Source organism: Bombina bombina, chromosome 1 (genome assembly GCF_027579735.1).
Source record: "Bombina bombina isolate aBomBom1 chromosome 1, aBomBom1.pri, whole genome shotgun sequence".
NCBI lineage: Eukaryota > Metazoa > Chordata > Amphibia > Anura > Bombinatoridae > Bombina > Bombina bombina.
Window position 1 is genome coordinate 1,217,581,342 of NC_069499.1, and position 15,701 is coordinate 1,217,597,042.

Consider the following 15,701-nt stretch of genomic DNA (forward strand, 5'->3'; position numbering starts at 1 on the left):
CAGAATAAGTTTGGATTTTGGAATTCTGGATCAAGGGATTTGTACATCTATTACTAGAAGGACAGACACAGTGATTTTTACCTTTGCCAAATCATACAGTTTAGCTGCTTCCTCAAACAGTCCTTTGTGCTCGGCAACAGAAGCCACCTGGCTAATAATGGGTTTCGTATCATTTGTAAATTTATCGATAGCTCCAGGCTGCCAATAAAAATATATAGGAACAAAATGAAGGTTAAAGGGACCCTAAACACCTTCTGGTTTCTCATATTACTTTTTTTTTTTTAATAAAAGTGTTACTGATTTGCATCTTTATTGTGTTTTTACTTTTTTTTTTATTACCCTTTTCATCTTTATTTCTGTTTCAAATACTTACCTAAACCACTGCCTATTAAAAGTAATGATCGCCGCCATCTTGTAAAGCACGTTACAGCTGATGCCGTGTCACGTGATGTGCGCACCCATTTCCACTACCGCAAATACAAAGAGAGCAGTCTCCACTGAATCTATGAGGCTCGTGTACTCAGCAAACTTGTGAACGAGCTTCATACATTCAGTGGAGCCGATGTTACTGAATGACAGCTGTGTTAGAGGACCGGTTTGTCAGAATTTACTATCTCTGAAGATTTTTTGGACCGAATAGCTGTAAGAATGTAGGGAGAAAAGGGTAATTTGCAGCCACATAAAACTTATACTGCAGTGCTTGGCTGTCTCTGTCTGGTCGTTTATCCCGGTTGTGTACGGAACAGAAGACTACATTCTTTGGCTGACCTCTCCCTACCCCTAACAAAAGACAAACAAAGCTTTCCCTACAGTATCTGCTCTGATCTTCCTAATGCTTATTCCCTATCACATGCGGAGTAAAGAGAGTGTGAGCTGCCGGGCAGAGCCGCAAATCAGAGCCTAGGAATGGAGCAGAGTTGCATAGGGTCCGATCAGCGCAGACTCAGGCATAGGAAAGCAAAATAATTTATGGCTTGAACGGGAGCTTGGAGAGAAAGGTGAGGGGTAAGAAGGGCGACACAGCTTGTTTCAGACAGCAGACATGATTAGGACACTGCAGCTGCCTCGCTCGGCTGTAACAGTGTGTTGGGCGACAGATCCCTACCCATCCCTCTTTCCCTTGCACCACAAGAATTAATTTTCCCTTCTCACCAGAGGGAAAAAATATTTTAAATGTGCACATAGGAATGAATAAATAGCATACATAAATTAAACTTGAAATAATAAATGTAATTGTATTAGCTATATAGCAAGCAATAGCTGATGCCGCTTAAAAATCTATTATTGTGCAAAAAATTGCAGTAAAAGTGCATGATCTACAGTAGAGTGCTTAAAACTTTTTCCCCCAAGACCCAGTGCAGTGATAACTCATACCTTTGCAACCCTATTTTTGTGTTGTAAAAGGTAATAACACACACACACAATTCGTGAACAAGTAGATATGGTATTGCAACCCAGTAATGGGTCCTGACCAGTGGTTTGAAAAACCCTGATCTTCAGGACTTCTGTGTGTGTGTATATATATATATATATATATATATATATATATATATATTGCCACTAGTCATGCACTAGTAGAAACAACCACAGAGGACACACACAAAATTAGATTTTAGTCGTGGACACTGAATGGATTTGTAGCTTTTGTTTTCCCAACAACTTCCTCTGATATGCAATCAAAAACTATCAGCTAGATTTAGAGTTTGGCGTTAGCCGTCAAAACCAGCGTTAGAGGCTCCTAACGCTGGTTTTGGGCTACCGCTAGTATTTAGAGTCTTGTAGGTAAGGGTCTAACGCTCACTTTGCAGCCGCGACTTTTCCATACCGCAGATCCCCCTACGCCATTTGCGTATCCTATCTTTTCAATGGGATCTTTCTAACGCTGGTATTTAGAGTCTTGGCTGAAGTGAGCGTTAGAAAACGACAAAACTCCAGCCGCAGAAAAGAGAGCTTTCTGGGCTAACGCCGGTTCATAAAGCTCTTAACTACTGTGCTCTAAAGTACACTAACACCCATAAACTACCTATGTACCCCTAAACCGAGGCCACCCCACATCGCCGCCACTCTATTAATTTTTTTTAACCCCTAATCTGCCTACCGCGCACCGGCGCAACCTACGTTATCCCTATGTACCCCTAATCTGCTGCCCCTAACACCGCCGACCCCTATATTATATTTATTAACCCCTAATCTGCCGCCACCAACGTCGCTGCTACCTTACCTACAATTATTAACCCCTAATCTGCCGACCGGACCTCACCGCTACTATAATAAAGTTATTAACCCCTAATCTGCCGACCGGACCTCACCGCTATTATAATAAAGTTATTAACCCCTAATCCGCCTCACTCCTGCAACAATAACCCTATAATAAAAAGTATTAACGCCTAATCTGCCCTCCCTAACATCGCCAACACCTAACTTCAAGTATTAACCCCTAGTCTGCCAACCGGACCTCACCGCTACTATAATAAATGTATTAACCCCTAAAGCTAAGTCTAACCCTAACACTAACACCCCCCTAAGTTAAATATAATTTAAATCTAACAAAATAAATGAACTCTTATTAAATAAATTATTCCTATTTAAAGCTAAATGCTTACCTGTAAAATAAACCCTAATATAGCTACAATATAAATTATAATTATATTATAGCTATTTTAGGATTAATATTTATTTTACAGGTAACTTTGTATTTATTTTAACCAGGTACAATAGCTATTAAATAGTTATTAACTATTTAATAGCTACCTAGTTAAAATAATTACAAAATAACCTGCAAAATAAATCCTAACCTAAGTTACAATTAAACCTAACACTACACTATCAATAAATTAATTAAATAAAATACCTACAATTAAATCTAACACTACACTATCAAAAAATTAATTACATGAAATACCTACAAATAAATACAATTAAATAAACTAACTAAAGTACAAAAAATAAAAAAAGCTAAGTTACAAAAAATAAAAAAATGAATTACAAACATAATAAAAATATTACAACAATTTTAAGCTAATTACACCTACTCTAAGCCCCCTAATAAAACAACAAAGCCCCCCAAAATAAAAAAATGCCCTACCCTATTCTAAAATTAAAATAGAAAAGCTCTTTTACCTTACCAGCCCTTAAAAGGGCCTTTTGCAGGGCATGCCCCAAAGAATTCAGCTCTTTTGCCTGTAAAAAAAAAAAAAACATACAATACCCCCCCCCCAACATTACAACCCACATACCCCTAATCTAACCTAAACCCCCCTTAAATAAACCTAACACTATGCCAGGTATCACCGATCGGTCCAGGCTCCGAAGTCTTCATCCAAGCCCAAGCGGGGGCTGGAGATCCATCATCCGGCTGAAGTCTTCTATCAAGCGGCAAGAAGAAGTCCAGAAGAGGCTCCAAAGTCTTCATCCTATCCGGGCAGAAGAGGAGATCCGGACCGGCAACCATCTTCATCCAAGCGGCATCTTCTATCTTCATCCGATGACGAGCGGCTCCATCTTGAAGACCTCCGGCGCGGATCCATCCTCTTCTTCCGACGTCCTAAGTCCGAATGAAGGTTCCTTTAAATGACGTCATCCAAGATGGCGTCCCTCGAATTCCGATTGGCTGATAGGATTCTATCAGCCAATCGGAATTAAGGTAGGGAAAATGTGATTGGCTGATTGAATCAGCCAATCAGATTGAGCTCGCATTCTATTGGCTGTTCCGATCAGCCAATAGAATGCAAGCTCAATCTGATTGGCTGATTGGATCAGCCAATCAGATTGAACTTGAATCTGATTGGCTGATTCCATCAGCCAATCAGATTTTTCCTACCTTAATTCCGATTGGCTGATAGAATCCTATCAGCCATTCGGAATTCGAGGGACACCATCTTGGATGACGTCATTTAAAGGAACCTTCATTCGGACTTAGGACGTCGGAAGAAGAGGATGGATCCGCACCGGAGGTCTTCAAGAGGGAGCCGCTCGTCATCGGATGAAGATTGAAGATGCCGCTTGGATCTCCTCTTCTGCCCGGATAGGATGAAGACTTTGGAGCCTCTTCTGGACTTCTTGCCGCTTGATAGAAGACTTCAGCCGAATGATGGACCTCCAGTCCCCGCTTGGGCTTGGATGAAGACTTCGGAGCCTGGACCGATCGGTGATACCTGGCATGGTGAAGACAAGGTAGGAAGATCTTCAGGGGCTTAGTGTTAGGTTTATTTAAGGGGGGTTTGGGTTAGATTAGGGGTATGTGGGTGGTGGGTTGTAATGTTGGGGGGGATATTGTATGTTTTTTTTTTACAGGCAAAAGCTGAATTCTTTGGGGCATGCCCCGCAAAAGGCCCTTTTAAGGACTGGTAAGGTAAAAGAGCTTTTCTATTTTAATTTTAGAATAGGGTAGGGCATTTTTTTATTTTGGGGGGCTTTGTTATTTTATTAGGGGGCTTAGAGTAGGTGTAATTAGCTTAAAATTGTTGTAATATTTTTATTATGTTTGTAATTATTTTTTTTATTTTTTGTAACTTAGCTTTTTTTATTTTTTGTACTTTAGTTAGTTTATTTAATTGTATTTATTTGTAGGTATTTCATGTAATTAGTTTATTGATAGTGTAGTGTTAGGTTTAATTGTAACTTAGGTTAGGATTTATTTTACAGGTAATTTTGTAATTATTTTAACTAGGTAGCTATTAAATAGTTAATAACTATTTAATAGCTTTTGTACCTGGTTAAAATAAATACAAAGTTGCCTGTAAAATAAATATAAATCCTAAAATAGCTACAATATAATTATTATTTATATTGTAGCTATATTAGGGTTTATTTTACAGGTATTTAGCTTTAAATAGGAATAATTTATTTAATAAGAATTAATTTATTTCGTTAGATTTAAATTATATTTAACTTAGGGGGGTGTTAGTGTTAGGGTTAGACTTAGCTTTAGGGGTTAATACATTTATTAGAGTAGCGGTGAGGTCAGGTCGGCAGATTAGGGGTTAATACTATTTATTATAGGGTTAGTGAGGCGGATTAGGGGTTAATACATTTATTATAGTAGCGGTGAGGTCCGGTCGGCAGATTAGGGGTTAATTATTGAAGGTAGCTGGCGGCGACGTTGTGGGGGGCAGATTAGGGGTTAATAAATATAATATGGGGTCGGCGGTGTTAGGGGCAGCAGATTAGGGGTACATAGGTATAATGTAGGTTGCGGCGGTGTACAGAGCGGCAGATTAGGGGTTAAAAAAATATGCAGGGGCGGCAGATTAGGGGTTAATAAGTGTAAGGCTAGGGGTGTTTAGACTCGGAGTACATGTTAGGGTGTTAGGTGCAGACTTAGGAAGTGTTTCCCCATAGGAAGCAATGGAGCTGCGTTAAGAGCTGAACACTGCTTTTTTGCAGGTGTTAGGTTTTTTTTCAGCTCAAACTGCCCCATTGTTTTCTATGGGGGAATCGTGCACAAGCACGTTTTTGAAGCTGGCCGCTTCCGTAAGCACCGCTGGTATTGAGAGTTGCAATGGCGGTAAATATGCTCTACGCTCCATTTTTGGAGCCTAACGCAGCCCTTCTGTGAACTCTAAATACCAGCGGTATTTAAAAGGTGCGGGAGAAAAAAAAGCCAGCGTTAGCTACGCGGGTCGTTACCGACAAAACTCTAAATCTAGCCGTATGTGTGCATATACAACTATACAATACTGTGCCATGTACACTTAAACCTACAAAAGCATGACTAGAAAGAGGCCACTTTTACACATAGCTATAATATTTAGTCCTGTCAAGTTATGTACACAGCCTCATAATATAAATGTACAGTCACATCATACAATGCATCATTAAAAGCACACATTAATATGTACACACAGCCTCATAATATAAATGTACAGTCACATCATACAATGCATCATTAAAAGCACACATTAATATGTACACACAGCCTCATAATATACATGTACAGTCACATCATAAAATGCATCATTAAACGCACACATTATTATGTACACACAGCCTCATAATATAAATGTACAGTCACATCATACAATGCATCATTAAAAGCACACATTAATATGTACACACAGCCTCATAATATACATGTACAGTCACATCATACAATGCATCATTAAAAGAACACATTAATATGTACACACAGCCTCATAATATACATGTAGTCACATCATACAATGCATCATTAAAAGCACACATTATTATGTACACACAGCATCATAATATACATGTACAGTCACATCATACAATGCATCATTAAAAGAACACATTAATATGTACACACAGCCTCATAATATAAATGTACAGTCACATCATACAATGCATCATTAAAAGCACACATTAATATGTACACACAGCCTCATAATATACATGTAGTCACATCATACAATATATCATTAAAAGCACACATTATTATGTACACACAGCCTCATAATATAAATGTACAGTCACATCATACAATGCATCATTAAAAGCACACATTAATATGTACACACAGCCTCATAATATACACGTACAGTCACATCATACAATGCATCATTAAAAGCACACATTAATATGTACACACAGCCTCATAATATAAATGTACAGTCACATCATACAATGCATCATTAAAAGAACACATTAATATGTACACACAGCCTCATAATATACATGTAGTCACATCATACAATGCATCATTAAAAGAACACATTAATATGCACACACAGCCTCATTATATAAATGTACAGTCACATCATACAATGCATCATTAAAAGCACGCATTAATATGTACACACAGCCTCATAATATACATGTAGTCACATCATACAATGCATCATTAAAAGCACACATTAATATGTACACACAGACTCATAATATAAATGTACAGTCACATCATACAATGCATCATTAAAAGCACACATTAATATGTACACACAGCCTCATAATATAAATGTACAGTCACATCATACAATGCATCATTAAAAGCACACATTAATATGTACACACAGCCTCATAATATACATGTAGTCACATCATACAATGCATCATTAAAAGCACACATTAATATGTACACACAGCCTCATAATATACATGTAGTCACATCATACAATGCATCATTAAAAGCACACATTAATATGTACACACAGCCTTATAATATACATGTACAGTCACATCATAAAATATATCATTAAAAGCACACATTAATATGTACACACAGCCTCATAATATACATGTACAGTCACATCATACAATGCATCATTAAAAGCACACATTAATATGTACACACAGCCTCATAATATACATGTACAGTCACATCATACAATGCATCATTAAAAGCTTAAATTATGCTTACCTGATAATTTTCTTTTCTTCTGACGGGGAGAGTCCACGGCTGCATTCATACTTTTGGGAAATACAGAACCTGGCCACCAGGAGGAGGCAAGGACACCCCAGCCAAAGGCTTAAATACCTCCCCCACTTCCCTTATCCCCCGAGTCATTCTGCCAAGGGAACAAGGAACAGTAGGAGAAATATCAGGGTGAAAAATGTGCCAGAAGAATAAAAAACGAAATTGACGGCCGCACCAAAGAAAAAACGTGGGCGGGGAGCTGTGGATTCTCCTTGTCAGAAGAATAGAAAATTATCAGGTAAGCATAATTAAAGTTTTTCTTCTTAAATGGGGAGAGTGCACAGCTGCATTCCTTACTTTTGGGAAAACAATACCCAAGCTATAGAGGAGACTGAATGCAAAACGGGCGGGAACAAGAGGCAGCACATTCTGAAGGCATCACAGCCTGAAATTACCCAAACACCCGACAAAAACCTTCACCAGAAGCAGAAGGAACAAAAATGGAAAGAACCAAGTAACAGCCCATCAGATAAGACCAATAAGGCCCTTGCTAACGACCGCTCAGATCACTAGACTCAACCGAGCACAAAGGCCTCCGAGGAGACAAAGTCCTGCAGGCTCCAAGCCCACACTTAAACTTATAATAGAGTCCAAAAGGACCACCAGACAAACAACTAGGGCAAAAAGGAACCCCAAGTATAGCTGCAAGAGCGCAAACCAAGGATGCAACGGGAGAAAGCCGCGTGGAGAGCGCACCCTACCGACCGGGCAGAGTGAAGTAAAAATCCCAGATCCCTAACTGCATGGAGTCCAAGGGACCAATGAAAACACCCCAACCCTGGCAATCTAGAGGGACAAAGGTAGACCCCCTCCCTTACACAGAGTGCAAACCCGCACTTAGGATAGAGTGATCAAGGGATAAAAACCACCCCTGGGAGCCGCTAAAAAACAGCACCATAAGATCTTATGCTCCAGAGGAAGCCAAACTTTTCTCTCAAAAGGACTAAGCAGATACAAGGCCGCAAACAGTAGCTAATCAAAGGCTAGTAAACTGCAGCAGGACTCTCACAGATTAAAAAACTTCAAACAAGTGCAGAGCAAATCCTTCCCAGAAACAAAAAACGGGGAAGCAAGGACAGAACCCAAAAACCAGCAGAGGAAAGCTACCTTCTCAGGTAAGGAAACACCGCAAAGCCTCCCACCCAAGGGAGGCCCACAAAAACCTATTGATGATATGCGGTCAAGGCTCAACAGAGCAGTCAGAGCCACTCCGAGGCAAACGGACTCAGCACGAAACGACTGGCAATGTCCGAAAGGACAAGGGAATTAAAAAAATTCCTCGAACCAAAATCAGGAAGGAAAAGGATAGGATCCCCAAACAGTTCCCTTCCCGAAGAGAAGGGACACTTCCAAAAAAAGGAGACCCTATACTGAAAACAGAAATGGCACGACACCAGAAATCCAGCTGATATCCTGCACACAAGGCAGGGAAGACCCCACAGAACAGAGGAAGAAAATACCTCCAGGGTACCGGGGGGATACTGTGGTATGCCCAATCCTCTGCAAAGGGAAGGGAAACACAAACATAACAGCTCACCCGCCCCACAGGCATGGAGCATAAAGCTGTAGACAGACGGTAAAAAGTCAATATCGATTGTCATCCGGCTAATACAGCCGGCCTAGTAGAAATTCCCAATTCTCTGGAAGAGAGAAAAATCCGCCAGAAGGGACACAAGGACGTTCTGGAACCGGAAACACTGGGCCGTCCAGATCCAACCTAAGGGATCTGGACACAGAAAACCCAAAATGTCCAGTCAAAGATAAGAACAGGACAAGAAAACCGCACACCCGGGAACCCGGAGCCGGCTTCAAAACTAATAACCCCAGAGGAACCAACAGGTTCCCCCTTCCGGAGAAGACCTTGCACCACGTTTGATGCAATCACGGCCACATCCAAGGGTCCTTGGACACTGAACGCTCGCGTAAGTATCCCAGAGACGGAGAGCTTAACCCCTAAAGGCTCAAGGGACAACACCCGCTAGGTCTAAGACTAAGGTAACTTACGAGAGAACAGAGCTCAAAACCTAGAAAATCTAGTTTGAGAAGATAAATAGTCTCCAAAGATCCACTCGGGATCAACCTCCCGGAAGCCCCTACAGCTCGAGGAATGTACGATGAACGAGCATCCCAAACTCCTGGCGAGCGACAGGTCAAATCAAAACACCTAAGCAGGGGGAACCGCAGAAAAAAGGAGACAACACAATCTCCAGATCTCCAAAATTATGGTAGCAGACAAGCTACCGTAGGAGGAAGAAAAAGGCCAAAAAGGCTCGAGCTTCCAGAAACAGATAACCAGAAAACCAGCCCCAAGAAGGGAAAAAGAGAGGCACAAACAACTTTGACCCTTTAAAGAAGGAGGTACCGTCGCCAATGGATTCAAAAAGGACAATCCAAGAAAAAATACCAATAGAGGAGACAAGTAATCGCCACTTAAACCTGGTACCACAGATTTTCAAGGAGACATCTGAACTTCCAACCCTGTTGGGAAGAAGAAAGTGCTAGTTCCCGAACCAAAGTCAGGAACCCCCAAAGTAAGCCTTAGCAGAATCCAAGCTCTGTAACCCCGCCAGCCATCCGGAATAGGACATTGAGGACTGAGCACAATCCCCTCTGATGCCCAACCCAAAGGAATAAACAAGGACCGGCCTGACATCTAGGAACGAAAGGCCTCCTATATCATACAAGAAAGCAAGCTTCTCATCAGAGTAAGCAACTCACTCAGCACCCCAACTCGGCCAGCCATTTAATACAGGCACCACGCGGTAGATAAGGACCTCAAGGAACAGAAAAAGTAGTGCCCGACCAGGACCAGCCTGATACATAGGGCACCCTAGGCCACAGAAAAGACAAAAACGATAGACATAACAATGTCCTAACATTATTTATTTAACTTCCAGGGAAATGCCAAAGCAACCACAAAATCGCTAGTATCAAAGCCCAGAGAAAAAAAAAATTACAAAAGGAAAAACTATAACAGACATGAGCTTTTTTCAACAGAAAATAAAATACATCCTAACCAGATCAAAGTAAATAAGAGCAGCACCCGCAGGCGAACGCCCAAGAAGAATGGACACACTAACAAGACCAGGTGGTCAGAGATCCAATTCTTCCGAAGCTCTGAACTGGAATAAGATACCTCAAAAAACAAAAAAATTTAGACGACAAGGAGTGTGACTTCATCCCCCTTCGTCTAACCCTGCTTGCTGTCTGGAACGGAAGACTGAGGATCCAATGACCCATTAGGACTGGGATCGTCCAGCACTGCCAAAACATGCCTCAGCAGGACACGAAGGCGTGCCAGTCTATAACGAAAGGCAAGACTTACCTCCGCCATGGCAACTGATGACCCTGGCCCTGAGAGTTGGACTCCTGAAGCCTCAGAGAAAACCGCTTCCCCAGAGGGCTGATCTGATCCAGGTTATCCCATGCCTGACCAGCCCTGGTTAAGGGAACACGGACAGTATCCACCTGGAAGATGTAAATGCGCCAACGCCATAGATATGGCCATGCAGAACCGTGACATAACCTCTGGAGGAAACAAGCCGCCTTCCGGAGAAGGGGTAACGGCATTTGGGACATCTGCATGCGTAGCAAGAGAAGGTTCTAGGCCACGTGTCTCGCGGGATATGGGATCCTCAAGGGCGGATGGCTCGGCAGACTCTAAGTTCCCTGATTCGGGAGACAAGAGCACTCTAAAGCAGCATTCTGGACATAACTGATGGGCATGGATTACCTGTCTCCAGAAAATCATAATCCTTCATAACTTGGTTATTGAAATTATGGATAAAAAATAAACGGCACCTTACACCCACCAATGGCTGGGGCACAAGGTGTACCGAGCAGGCCAAAGAAAAGCGCGGCCTGACAAAAAGGCCGGTATGTTCCGAAATAGCCACGAGCCCAAACGTCACTACACATTAGCAGACAGAATCATCATAACAAACATGATTAAAGTCCCCCCTGTTCAATAACCCCCCTTCAGGAGATATTAACCCTTGACTACACAAAGATAAAAAGGAGTCCCACTGAGATCCTCTCTTCCTTTACATTACATTCTCATATTGAAAGTAAAATGAAACGATCTTACCAGAATCTACGCCGTGGAACAGGAACAATTCAAGTGTGACAGATAGTAGCATCGCTTCTGAAATGGACTTGAGTGAAGAAAGCAGGCAGCGAAACGCTGATTGCCTATGGAGCTGTTAATATGAGTCGGGATGGTTTTGCAGAAAGACACTTCCTGCATCTTCAGACTCTAACTTTCATCCAAGCTCTCACTGAGAGGCTGACAGGACAACTTAAAACTCCAGTCCCACTCTGAAGAGTACTACCCTCCATAAGAGACTATTGAATCTTCTGACACTTCTCTGCCAATCTCCTGTGACAAAAGGCAAAGAATGACTGGGGGATGAGGGAAGTGGGGGAGGTATTTAAGCCTTTGGCTGGGGTGTCTTTGCCTCCTCCTGGTGGCCAGGTTCTGTATTTCCCAAAAGTAATGAATGGAGCTGTGCTCCCCGTTTAAGAAGAAAAGCACACATTAATATGTACACACAGCCTCCTCATAATATACACGTACAGTCACATCATAAAATGCATCATTAAAAGCACACATTAATATGTGCTAGTGATGCACCGAAATGGAAATTCTGGACCGAACCCGAAAATCCAGGATGCACTTGGCCAAAAAACAAAAATGTCTTTTTTCAAATATTTTTTTTTTTAGTTTTTTTCCATAATTAGACTATTTAATGAATGAATCTGAATTGAAAACCTGCAAGCAAATAAAATAACCACACTTTTATTGAAAGTAACACTAAAAATGGACAAAAATATCTTAAAACAATAATATGCTACACAATATCTTAAAACAGGCAAAAAAACGAGTGTCATTTTCGGACTAAATGTTTCTGCAACCAAAATTTCGGAGCATCCCTACTTAAAACAATATTAAATATCAATATACTGTATTATTCTTTATTTCGTTCTGTGTAACAGAATCAGATTTAACAGTTGTTTTTTTTTTTTACCAATTATCCAAATAAAGTATAGTCCTAGTCTAGAAAACTATTATTATATGCAAAACAGTAAGTTAAGAAATTAACTCAAACAGCAGCTGTAGGATAGCAAAAAGAACGAAAAACAAAATGGCCAAAAATGCAATTTTCGGACAAAACGTTTCTGCGGCCGAAATTTCAGTGCATCCCTAATATGTACACACAGCATCATAATATAAATGTACAGTCACATCATAAAATGCATCATTAAAAGCACACATTAATATGTACACACAGCCTCATAATATAAATGTACAGTCACATCATACAATATATCATTAAAAGCACAAATTAATATGTACACACAGCCTCATAATATACATGTACAGTCACATCATACAATGCATCATTAAAAGCACACATTAATATGTACACACAGCCTCATAATATAAATGTACAGTCACATCATACAATGCATCATTAAAAGCACACATTAATATGTACACACAGCCTCATAATATACATGTAGTCACATCATACAATGCATCATTAAAAGAACACATTAATATGTACACACAGCATCATAATATACATGTAGTCACATCATACAATGCATCATTAAAAGCACGCATTAATATGTACACACAGCATCATAATATACATGTAGTCACATCATACAATGCATCATTAAAAGCACACATTAATATGTACACACAGCCTCATAATATACATGTAGTCACATCATACAATGCATCATTAAAAGCACATATTATGTACACACAGCCTCATAATATAAATGTACAGTCACATCATACAATGCATCATTAAAAGCACACATTAATATGTACACACAGCCTCATAATATAAATGTACAGTCACATCATACAATGCATCATTAAAAGCACACATTATTATGTACACACAGCCTCATAATATAAATGTACAGTCACATCATACAATGCATCATTAAAAGCACACATTAATATGTACACACAGCCTCATAATATACATGTAGTCACATCATACAATGCATCATTAAAAGCACACATTAATATGTACACACAGCCTCATAATATACATGTAGTCACATCATACAATGCATCATTAAAAGCACACATTAATATGTACACACAGACTCCTCATAATATACACGTACAGTCACATCATACAATGCATCATTAAAAGCACATATTATGTACACACAGCCTCATAATATAAATGTAGTCACATCATACAATGCATCATTAAAAGCACATATTATTATGTACACACAGCCTCATAATATACATGTACAGTCACATCATACAATGCATCATTAAAAGCACACATTATTATGTACACACAGCATCATAATATAAATGTATAGGCAGCCCTCAGTTTACGCCGGGGTTAGGTTCCAGAAGGAATGGTTGTAAATCGAAACCGTTGTAAATTGAAACCCAGTTTATAATGTAAGCCAATGGGAAGTGAGGGAGATAGGTTCCAGGCCCCTCTCAAAATTGTCATAAGTAACACCTAATACGTTATTTTTAAAGCTTTGAAATGAAGACTTTAAATGCTAAACAGCATTATAAACCTAATAAAATAATCACACAACACAGACTTCACTTGCATTTTTCTGCAAACAGTTCTTTCTATGCATTCCAATCTGGACTGATTTATAGACAGGAAGATCTTGTTCCTTTGAAATCTGCTCGATAGCTCAGGTCTGGTTAAACTGATTAATTTCAGCTTGCTTGGCTTTGCTGCAACACAAGCGAACAGCTCCACCTACTGGCTATTTTAATAAATGCACTGCTTCTCAATGCTTTTCAATAGCAGTAACATGACTGGAAAAAAAGGTTGTTATTCTGAAACGGTGTAAATTGAACCGTTGTAAAACGAGGGCCACCTTTACAGTCACATCATACAATGCATCATTAAAAGCACTCATTAATATGTACACACAGCCTCGTAATATACATGTAGTCACATCATACAATGCATCATTAAAAGAACACATTAATATGTACACACAGCATCATAATATAAATGTACAGTCACATCATACAATGCATCATTAAAAGAACACATTAATATGTACACACAGCCTCATAATATACATGTAGTCACATCATACAATGCATCATTAAAAGCACACATTATTATGTACACACAGCATCATAATATAAATGTACAGTCACATCATAAAATATATCATTAAAAGCACACATTATTATGTACACACAGCCTCATAATATACATGTACAGTCACATCATACAATGCATCATTAAAAACATAATTTATGCTTACCTGATAAATTCCTTTCTTCTGTTGTGTGATCAGTCCACGGGTCATCATTACTTCTGGGATATAACTCCTCCCCAACAGGAAATGCAAGAGGATTCACCCAGCAGAGCTGCATATAGCTCCTCCCCTCTACGTCAGTCCCAGTCATTCGACCAAGAATCAACGAGAAAGGAGTAACCAAGGGTGAAGTGGTGACTGGAGTATAATTTAAAGGATATTTACCTGCCTTAAAACAGGGCGGGCCGTGGACTGATCACACAACAGAAGAAAGGAATTTATCAGGTAAGCATAAATTATGTTTTCTTCTGTTATGTGTGATCAGTCCACGGGTCATCATTACTTCTGGGATACCAATACCAAAGCAAAAGTACACGGATGACGGGAGGGATAGGCAGGCTCATTATACAGAAGGAACCACTGCCTGAAGAACCTTTCTCCCAAAAATAGCCTCCGAAGAAGCAAAAGTGTCAAATTTGTAAAATTTGGAAAAAGTATGAAGCGAAGACCAAGTTGCAGCCTTGCAAATCTGTTCAACAGAGGCCTCATTCTTAAAGGCCCAAGTGGAAGCCACAGCTCTAGTGGAGTGAGCTGTAATTCTTTCAGGAGGCTGCTGTCCAGCAGTCTCATAGGCTAAACGTATTATGCTACGAAGCCAAAAAGAGAGAGAGGTAGCAGAAGCTTTTTGACCTCTCCTCTGTCCAGAGTAAACGACAAACAAGGAAGAAGTTTGGCGAAAATCTTTAGTTGCCTGCAAGTAGAACTTGAGGGCACGAACTACATCCAGATTGTGTAAAAGACGTTCCTTCTTTGAAGAAGGATTTGGACACAAGGATGGGACAACAATCTCTTGATTGATGTTCCTGTTAGTGACTACCTTAGGTAAGAACCCAGGTTTAGTACGCAGAACTACCTTGTCTGAGTGAAAAATCAGATAAGGGGAATCACAATGTAAGGCTGATAACTCAGAGACTCTTCGAGCCGAGGAAATAGCCATTAAAAACAGAACTTTCCAAGATAACATTTTTATATCAATGGAATGAAG

The 15,701-nt window shown here is 40.0% G+C and overlaps 1 protein-coding gene across 1 annotated transcript in view; it reads right to left on the minus strand.

The window, feature by feature from the left end:
• Window positions 1–15,701, minus strand: part of NUP93 (nucleoporin 93) — a 106,798-nt gene that overhangs the window by 6,938 nt on the left and 84,159 nt on the right. The window contains exon 17 of the mRNA XM_053700271.1: window positions 82–198. Coding sequence (XP_053556246.1) covers window positions 82–198 — 117 coding nt within the window. The remainder of the gene's footprint in view (window positions 1–81; window positions 199–15,701) is intronic.